The sequence below is a fragment of the Anguilla anguilla genome, chromosome 2 (genome assembly GCF_013347855.1).
Source record: "Anguilla anguilla isolate fAngAng1 chromosome 2, fAngAng1.pri, whole genome shotgun sequence".
Classification (NCBI taxonomy): Eukaryota; Metazoa; Chordata; class Actinopteri; order Anguilliformes; family Anguillidae; genus Anguilla; species Anguilla anguilla.
In genome coordinates this window covers 7,236,541-7,247,177 of record NC_049202.1, presented here as the reverse complement: position 1 = coordinate 7,247,177, position 10,637 = coordinate 7,236,541, and the positions used below count along the sequence as shown (strand labels likewise).

At 42.0% G+C, this 10,637-nt stretch overlaps 1 protein-coding gene across 1 annotated transcript in view; it reads left to right on the top strand.

The window, feature by feature from the left end:
* The first annotated feature begins 9 nt into the window (after positions 1-9).
* Positions 10-10,637, top strand: part of LOC118219498 (AT-rich interactive domain-containing protein 4B-like) — a 58,023-nt gene continuing 47,395 nt past the window's right edge. Inside the window, 2 exon segments of the mRNA XM_035402686.1 lie at positions 10-308; positions 2,875-2,931. Of these exon segments, the coding sequence (XP_035258577.1) occupies positions 2,926-2,931 (6 nt within the window). The 5' untranslated portion in view covers positions 10-308; positions 2,875-2,925.

Genomic DNA, 10,637 nt, shown 5'->3' with positions numbered 1-10,637 from the left:
ACGTCATTTTCTACTGCTTGTAATAGAAAGCAAAGGGCGGTGATTAAGCACTGCCAGCCAATGGGTGAACGCGGGGAGGACTGTGTGGGCGGGTTTATGTCGCCGTCAGTCAGTTTCAGAAAAAGAGGACCACAGAGGCAGAAAAAGAGTCCGGGAGAAGGACCAACCCCACCGGATTCGCATCCTGACAACAGCTCGGAGGTTTGCGCAAAAACGCCAATGCCGCACTTGGACTTTATGGAGGATTAAATTATTCCATCGACTCGAAAAAGAGAGACAGATTCTACAATTTGACCGGTTAGCTCAAGGTAAGACATTCAATCTTCAGAGCCAACTAAGACGAAATGTATAACTGCATAACAGTTAACTCATTCAGGTATTTCGGAAGATGTTGATATAATAATTAACAAACTCATTCACCTGCAGCAATAACTAACGTTTGGTATGTATCTACATAGTTTTGTTCTAATTGAGAACTAGCTGGCAAACAGTCAGAAACCTTTATTACAGAAGAAGAAAGGTAGGCTACCTAGCTATATTGTTCGATAAATGGTCGTTCAAGCTTGCTAGGTCTGTGAGTTTGCTGGACTTTCAAGAGTACAGTCGAATAACGCGAACACACTCTTGGGCAATGTTGCAGTTTGGATAGCTTAACGTCAGCAATATTGATTTTGACCCCCATTTCGTGTTCTTATGTTTACATTGGCGCTACCTTGCTAGATATCTGTCTTCGTAGCCTATATCACCGTGGCATTACGGGAGAGCAGGCGTATCTAGTTCAGAAAACGACACTTGCATCAAATACCTCATTGTAGCAAAGGCTGTCTGTCTTACATAAGATAAAGTCAAAGTGAGCCAGATCGTGATTGCTGAAAATGCGTTGGCTTCCGAGAAAGTGCTTTTTCGCTTCGCTCAAACCAGGACTTGTTTTCGTGGAAGGGCGGTCGGATCGCTCTCATCTTGACATCAATATGCAACGTTAGCTAACAATAGTTGTATCTGCCGTTGTCGATGTACCCTCTGATGTTTCGTTTATGTCTGGATAGTCTTATTCTCTTGTCTGAGCATTGGCATTGGACATCGTTATTCTTTCTTGAACAGTAACGTCGTTACAGTTTCATTTATGCTGCTTAATTTTCAAACGTCACGAAGCTTGAACGAGTTTTTGACACGATAATGTTGTTGGTTAGGTATCTATACCTAACGTTGCCAGACATTTCACATTAATGCTAGTCTATAAATCGCTTTTAATGTCTTGCATGGCTAGTCAAACTAGGTAGCTCGGGTTAGTGCTTACTTGTGTAAGCTTCTTTTGTTAACGTCACTACTACTGGACATACTGATATCGAGGTGAAATTCACGTTGAATAGCCAGCAACGGTAGCGCTTGAAGGCACAAAACGAGTGATGGATTAGTCTGATATACTAGATAAACTAGATAGAAACGACTGGATTACGTCGTGCGGTGTGACATTGATTGTGGCAACAGTAGCCAGCACATGCAGATTATCGTGTTGCTGTTTCTCTGCATCCAAATAACCCCTCCCGTCTTATGTTCGGAGTATGTTATTTTGGTAGCTAGCTACAATGTCACTTTTCTTTAGTTTGGATGGGTTTTTGTCATTCAATTTTGTTCGGAAGGGCTATGGCACCATGTAGTTTGCTGGCTGTCGAGATACTCACTAGTCAGCTATCTGCTATTTCCATTCCAACCGAGAACGATGTCCTCGTACGGATATAACGTCGCTCTTGCTGGCTCGCCACATTTGACAATGAGTTGAGAAACGAGATAACGGTGGATAACACTGCCAATATGGCACCGAAAGGTTTTCGTTAGTTTGCTCTCGTCTGGTGCAAAGTAGGCTTCTCTGAAATGTCAGCCCCGTATTTTCCGATACGGTACTACTTGCGAGCCAGTGCTCACTAACAACATTAGCTTGCGCTAGCAATCTTTGTGGCTTTCGCGGAGAAACTGATTCAGCCAGCATTCTTTACTTGCCAAAACTACATTTAAATGACTATTCCAATTGACAATCGACCTAGGGTACCATATGAATTCAAGGTGCACATTTTATTCCCCCTGTTTGTTATTTATATTATTTTAGAATAACCTGTTCTTGTCTTGGATTGTTGTTTGACTGTTTCTGGTTTGCTACAGCAATGGCGTCATCCGCTCGGCTACTACTAGCAGCAGGCAACATTCAGTAGAGTAGACATTGCGCTATGCATTCTTCACCTGTTTATGGGCAACCTTGGCTACCTTCTGTGCGATCTGATTTATTATTTCGCTTTTAAGATGTTTTCTTGAAAAAATTAATTTTAACTTATACTTTTAAATATGCAAGATTGATGGCAACTGTGCCGTGCGTAGTCATTCATTTTAAACAGGGGTTTTAGTTTGGCTGTCGCTTGCAAAGTAGGAGGTCGCTATTTTTCAGGCTTGGAAAATAATCACGTAAAAATTCAAGCTAGGTAGCCGGAGATCATTACATAAACTGCAACAAACGTTTACTAATTGGAATGATTTGTCGAAATGTGTTTGAACAGCGGGGTTTGTATGGCGGCACGCCTGTTTCTGCTTGCTTTCTGTGTAGTTTGGAAGTTCAAAACGCTGGTGAGCTAAACGACGAACAAATACAAACCAATATGTGAAACGAAATGTTTTATTATGGTCCACGTCTGTGCAGTAGAAGGTTATTGGCTGACAGTCAGCAGGAACCGTCCTTTATCAATAAGAGGCGTGTTGCAGAGCATCCGAAAAGGTAATTGTTTTGAAAGATTCCGTCCATAGATTTTTTTGTTTGTGCTAATGCATATTATAGAGTACAGTGGACTAGACAAATCCTTTTGCTAACCTAACAAAAATCTATTCCAGCTTTGGGCTCGACACTTCGGTCCGGCGCCAGGAGGAGAGTCTTGATCGAAAATGAAGGTAAGCGCATGCTGTCTTCTTTCCATCATAACAAAACAAAGAAAAGTGGCGCTAGCCTAGTTAACGCGAAGGCGTCTCTGAACTGTTAGAAATTTGACCAGCTCGCCATTGGACGAATACATGCGGACATTCGAAATGTGTTCCTGGACAGTAAAGGTGCGGTGGATCTCTCATGTGTTATTGTTTAGTCTTACTCATAAGATACAGTTGTATAGGCTATTAGCCCTGTGCCAATGGTGAATGTTTTGCAACAAGGGAATAGGTTAAGTACCTGTTGTGTTGCTTGCTGGTATAAAAACAATCGTCTTTGGAGTGGTTTAATATTTCAGAGGTGTCTACATCCTGTTGTCTTAATAAACCCAGGAGCTTCATTAACATTTATTCCGTGTTTATTACTTATTTTCTGCCTCTGTTCGTTTGAAAAAAATACGGAACTTTTTACGCATTTGGTGGATTTGGAGAAGTCCAATAAAACTCAATTATTTATTCTTTGGTTGAAAATGTTGTGCCGCAAATCTAATTTGGTAAGCATCAATCTAAAACCACCGACGAAAACTTTTGAGTTCATAAATTATGCATGCGGTTTCTCAGCACACCATTTAGACTGTATAACAGGTGTGAAGCCAGCCTATTCAAATAAGTTAAGTTTGTTCTTTTTTTACTGTCAGACAGTCATACTAAATGTAGGTTTCGCGAAGTAATTTGCACTGTAAGTCGGCAGTAGTATCTTCTGTGCTCTTGTAATTGGGCGACCTTTCGCTTAAGTGGAAGCCAGTTATTTCTGATCATAGCCTTGCTGCAAAAGAAACTTAGCTGAAAAATATAACAATTATATTTTCAGTTGTATAGTGTTGTGAAGGCTCAAATTACTACTACCTCGATGCAATATTGGTTACAATCTTGTTGTGGAAGTTGGTGTCCTGTGTGTGTGATGATGTTACATTATTTATTTCTGACATTGGTGTCTTCATCATTGATGAACAGTAGAGTAACCAAAGTGATTGTTATGCACTGTTTAACAACGGAAAGCAGTTTTTATTGCACAACTCTGTTACCAAGGAATAAAGTTGGTCGCCATTGTTGCTACTTTTGTGTTTGGAATGTGACACTGATTCCAAGAAGCAGACTAAGCTTCCCTGTTTCCATGGTAACCGGCTGCTGGGTTCCTGTTTGCTTGACTTGTCCTATTGGCCATTTGACATGAAAGAGGGACAGGAAGGAGTCGACCTTCTTCATCTTCGTCTTTGTCATCATAGGGCGCAGGTACCCTTCGGTGTGGACTTTTCCTAATGTTCCCAATGCTAATCTCAAGGGTACACTGTCATGAATGTGACATTTAAAGCTGCTCCCTCAGTGTGTGTTAAACTTTAATGGAGGTAGTACTTTCATCACTTTAAGCAGATAGGTCTTAGAAAGTTATGCCAGCCCCAATGTATTTATTTTATTTCATTTTTAAAATCTGTATTTGTGGAATGTGGGAAGCACTAGTGAGTCTGAGCAGTACTGAACGTACGCTTAAAACGCAGCCATTGGTGAAAAGACGTCCTTCGCCACAGAAAAAAAAGCATAGGCATCCCTTTTGTCTCCATGTATCTCGTTTTCGGCACAGGAAGATTCCACCCCCTTAAAGAAATTGTGTTTCCTTTGAAGCAGTGAATCAGAAATGAGGAGGATCTGCTCTGACTCTTCAATAAGAGTCTCTCTCTCTCTCTCTCTCTCTCTCTCTCTCTCTCTCAGTAGAACAGTAGCGGAAACCAAGCAATTGTGTTACCCAGGGGTATCCACAGATTTGATTATTGCCAACAAATCTCTTTGATTGTTGTCCACTTTCTGTTTTTTTTTTTTTTTGCGTGGCTTATAGGATTAGATGTGTATTCTGTGCTGATTTATTTTCCCTTTTATTTTTTGTGTGGTTCGGAGGTCTTCTTTTTTTTATCTCGGGGTAAAAAAAAAGATCTCTCAGAGACTCATTAAGCTGTGACGGCAGGTCAAAGGCAGGGTGTAGCCCGCATCTTGCCTGCTGTGTTTTGGATTAAAGATATTACTGGATATTAATTGTATTAGGTTTGAAACGGTAGGCAGGGAAGCTGGTAGAGACCGCGACTAACCTAATTTCAACCCGGCCCGAATTTCTGTGCGAGCGAGGCACGGTATCCCTCGCAAGATTATTCATTAGCGAAATTAAATGTCTGGGCTTAACGTTTCAGAGGCTTCCAACATAGAGGTCTAAATGGGAACATTGTGCAGAGAAGGAATACTTTTCTTTGGGGAAAAGCCGCAGGCGAGCGTACCGCAGAACGGAATGACCGCAGGCCAGAAAAGCGTGATTTCTCTTTTTGGAATGACACCACGGCCGAGCTTTCAGACTGTGTTGTAGCGGTTCATATTTGTTACTGATAAACATCTGTGGCGCAAACATTGGCTGGTGTTATTTGTGTATATATTGTTGGCACCGTTCTTGTGCAGGAAAGCTGGGGACCAGGTTGTTCTGCGGCAAGCCCCTGACTGAGACGATCCAACCCGCTTTTAGAATGTTTTTGACCCACTTCACACCCCTGAAGAGTTTAAGCTACGCCTGCCTTAATTTCTGTTTCACGCGCTCTGCCACTTTGCCATTTTCTAAGCATTTTTGGGGACAATATTCCCAACTGGAGTGATGTTGCACACGTATAGGGCAGTACGATGCCTGCACTGTGCACTGATTGCAGTCCTTGCATGCAGAAGTGTCCAGGGTTGGTTTAAACAACGTTTTATTTACTGCACGAAGTGGACTTGGAACTGGCTGCATTGTTCTTTTTTCATGCTCCTTTGGGAAAGTTCCTTCATTGTTAATTTTGTTCAGGTTGGAAACTCTAAACTGGCATAATTAATTTAGGAGGTGGAGTGATTCAGTCCTTTTTCCTCAGGTGAACAACCTTTATTGTAACCCTGATGAATTATCCTTTAAAATTAATCTCCATACAAAGGGTTGTTTCTCTTCACTTCAGGCAATCCAATTAATAAATTATCTGCTGAGCCTTAATGATTTTTATTTTCACTTCATTGTCTTGCACTATATCTCTGATTTTGCTGATGTAATGACATGATGTAATCTGCACCGCCTGACCAGAATAAGGGTCTTTGTCATATGAACAGATTGAAAAAGTGTAGTTAAACAGCTAATATATCTTAAAATGTTGTGTTTTTGTTAGTTTGTGTTTGTTTTTGTTTTTCATCTGAGAGCAGAAACTGGGGGCAAATGCATTCATTAAATGATCTCGCTGTGGTCTGGAACAGTCGGTGGAGGTGGTTTCCGTGGGTCGACCTACTAGCGCTATCCGTCATCAGACTGCAGTCACAGGTGCAGATCTGACAGGTGCTCCACGCCACAGCTCAGACACCACACGCACACACACACACACACAATCTCCCATTCACTTCCAGGAGCACAGAAAAAAAACGCTCGTTTGTCTGAGGTGTTTTCCGGTCTGTTTGTTTCAGCCAGTGTGGAATTGGTCCCCCCCGGAGAGCCAGGAGCCTAAGGTGTAACCTTGAGAATAACGCAACTCAAACATTATTGGGTCTGGTGCGGCTAAGACAGAGTTCCGAACAGTAATCCTGTGTTCTAAAGATTCATCGGATCTCTCTGCTCTCGGCTCTGTGACCTTTCTGAGCTTCGTATCGCCGACGGGTCAATCAGAAATCGACACCATCCTTCCTTTATTCGCTCAAAGAAGCAATAATTAGTTAGTAAAAGAAAAAAAACCTCAGTAATGTACTTTGCGGTCTCGTGTAATAGAAGTGCCTTTACAATGGTAAAAGCTGCATTTATTGCGCAGACGGGCTTCCCCTCTGAGTCAGGTTCGTCTCCAGGTGTTGCCAGCCAGGGGGTTTTCCCTCACCACTGTTGCCCTAGACGTGCTCTTGGGGAGTTCAAGGTTCAGATGATTTTGCAATGGTGCCATATGTAGAAAGCGCTACACAAATAGAATTTAAATTGAAATTGTTTCACCCTTGGCGTGGCGAGACTGGTAACGTATGTGTGATGCTGACTGCAGTAGTGAAAATACACATCTCCATCACAAAGTCGGTAAACTGATCGATATTTAGCTTCAGGCTAGGTGACAGCTAGCCAGAGCCCAGTCAGCAGCTGTGTGTTAGCCTCTCAGCTGCCTCCTGTAGCCTGTAGGGCAGGATCTGATTGGACGGCAGCTGACCCCAGAGCCAGGGTTCTGGGTCAAGCCTGGATCTGATTGGCCAGGCTGTAGGCATGGGCAGGATCTGGTAAGGCTGTGGGTCGGGGCAGGATCTGATTGGACAGGCTGTGGGCCAGAGCAGGATCTGATTATCCAGGCTGTGGCTCAGACAGGATCTGATTAGACCAGCGGTGGGTCAGGCTGGATCTGATTGGCCAGGCTGTCGGCCAGGGTAGGATCTATTTGGTAAGGCTGTGGGTCGGGGCAGGATCTGATTGATCAGGCTGTGGGTCAGGCTAGCCTTTGGTAGGTTGGGGGGAGAGGACAGTCGAAAGTCTGAGAGCTGGGGAAACACACTGCTGTGCCACACTGGGTGATTGGATTTCATTGCATTGCATTTAAGCGAGCGATCACTTGGTTTCCCATGTGATATTACAGATTATTAACTGTTTTTCCAATAATAAAATGAGTACGTGCGAATGAGTGAGTAGTATGTGTATAAATTTAATTTTAGTTATGTTTTATGCTTTCATTTAATATTCCATTTACCATTTTAGATCTATATAAATATAATATTACAAGGAAATTACCGTTTTATTTTCCATAGGCCTGCTTGAATATATTGCCATAATATGGAGTGCTATTAAAGTAAGACAAAGTAAGCACTGGACTGGAAACTGTTAGAGTTTTCTGGCAAACGTTAACATTGTTATTGAAGCATTTGGTACATTACCTGCTGTACAAAGAGGCAGGCTTATCACCACTAATAATGTTGATGGAGGTATTCATATTCTTATTTTAATTAGTAAATTATTTATTAATTATATAGAGATGACTAGAGATGGGAATCTGCAGCTGGGAGTTGTCACCCAGGGACCACGGTGGTGGTTTTTGCCTTTTATTTTGTCAATGGTAGTGTTCACGTGTGCTTGAAACACTCACACGAGCTCTGAGTCATGTTCAGGCGGTGTTTCTCCAAGAACCGCCAAAGATTTTTAATCAACATTTCGTACGTAGCTTCCTCACAGGTGGTCACAGAAAACTTCAATCTCCCATCTCCCATTGGTTTCAGCCAGTCTGACAAGATTGTCTTTAGAGAACATGTGGTGGATCTTTAAAAAAAAAAAAAAAAACCCCAACAATTTCACCTGTGTGTTTATGATCTTATGTGGCTGTCACAGGTTTCCTTTTTGTGTCTTATCATCCCACCCTCAGCAGAACTACATGCTTCCTCTATTTCATTTATGTTACCTGGGAAACTGCCCTGGGCTCTACAAATGAAAAGCACCCCCCAACCCCCCCAACCCAGGTGACTGGCCCTCTGGCCCTCCTTCCTCCCTCTTCCTGGGCATAAGTCTACATTAAGGGGAGGTGCTGGATGGATAGATTACAGTTGTTAGAAGGGCTTAGCTGTCCCTTTGCTAAGGTGAAAAGCAAGGTTATTATAGTAATTTCTCATTTCCACTGGTTTTTATTTTTGTTTAATTTCAAATTCACTTCAGTTTCGGTTTGGTTAATATAGTATTTAGTTATAGGGGAGAATGTGTGTTTAAATTAAAGTGCTGTGAAGAATCAATTATGTCTGCCTTAACAGAAAGATGGTGGAAACACGAACAATAAATTGTTTGTTCAAATTAAAACAAAGCAAATGAGGTTTTATGAGTGTGTTTTCCGCGGTTGATTTTCACTTTAGTTTATTTTCGTGTTCGATGTGCGTAAACTTATTGCCAGGACTGATGCTTGTCACATGCGTAATGGCTTTGGAAAACGTTCTTTACTTGTCCTCCTGGGTTTGCTACAAGCTTGTCGCGAGTCTTAAAGTTTGGTTTGTATTTGGCGGTGCAGCGCGTGAACCTTGGGTTAACACGTTAAGCAGCGGTGATGTCAGATCAGGTAATTTCTCTGGTGGCCCAGCGGATATCGAAACCGTTTAGAAATTCGCTCAGATTCCTGTACACCGCTCCGTTTCACCCGCGGTGCGCTCTTCAAACGTTTAATAGAAAAAAATAACTGTCATGTCATGCATCAGCAAAAATGGCGGTTCCTTGTAAATGGTGCGGTTTTGTTTTTTGACATTCTAGCGCTACTCAGAAAAATAGAAGATGAGGAATTTATTGAACTGCAACAACAAGAACAGCAGCAGTGTGAGGCTTTATTAGAAGTTTGATGGAAACAGTTGGCGACGCAGTTTAAGTCCCTACACCTGTGCTTTACTGATGATTCATATATTTACATTTTAACCTGTTTTCCCTAAGATATTCTAGTTTATGTGTGTTTCTCTTTTCATATTCTACGTATTTAACTGCAGTTTATCTGCAGTTATTTACATAATAGGTCATAATCAGGTGCTGCACAATAAATTCAGAAAACAGTGGAAGTGGAAAGAAAGAACAAGAAGAAGCCATTAGGCCAAGCTTGTATAGGCATACGTCAAGAAAAAAGGGGGAAAATTAGAATTTGCAGGCTTTACTTGAGCAAACACTTAAAATACAAAGCACTACACCTTGCATTCAGTAATCACGGTTTCAGTATTCGAGCTGCTTCCAAATAAGAATATTTATTTCTGACCTATCAGGGGCACCTATGCATAGGCGTACTGTTATTTATATGAATAAAATGGCTATGTTTCTAATGCAGGCTGTATGTGTTCAGTGCATAAATCACATTGCTGAAACGGGAAAATGTATGTATAGTTGTAAGCAAGAATGGGGGGAGAAAGGATTTGTATCTTTGTTGCAATGCTTTGAAAAATTGGTTGCCACCTCACGCTTAATTGAACAGCTGAAAGCCGGCCAGAAGTGCCCGGGCAGAAAAGACCGTTAAAGCGAAGATCCCGAAAGTTCCGAAATGGAATGTTAACCGTTAACATATGGAAAGAGAGACCGTGAAGCTCTTTAAATTCAGGCGTTTATGTGCACGTTTGCCAATACGTGCCTAAACCTGCCAAGTCTATTTATAAGCGTGTGGTGAAGAACCAATGACTGGTGGCTGGCAAAGTAGTCCTCGGGTGCTGCCGCACTTCATGGTTCTCTCTGAATTAAACATCTTTTAAAGGTGCGTCAGCCCGTTCTCCGGATTCTACAACAGTGAAGTTATGTGTGTAGCCTTGGCTCGTGGCGAAAGGCATAGTGTGTACCAGCTCTGGGCCCCGCGTCAAGTAATTTTTGAAATGCTTTACCTGTTTAGACGCCAGTAAAATTCCTGCCAGATGTTCAATGATTTTAAACGAATTTAACCGTCATTTCCAACAATTAGCTCTTGCGCTAAGCTTTTGAGGCAGTGGTTTAACTGCATTGCTTTACAGTAATTAAGACTCTAACCACACAATGCTTAAGCGCTCACTGTTGTGTACATAACTGACGCCTAGACACGCCTTTCCCCTGTGCCGGCACTCAATGCTGTGTTGAATTAGCAAATCTACCTGTATGTTCATGACCTTAAGCTGCCGGTTTAAAATGCTCAGATTTTAACGATAATGATATACCAAACAGACAGTGCACAGCATGGCTGGTTTGGACTTCGTGTTCTTTT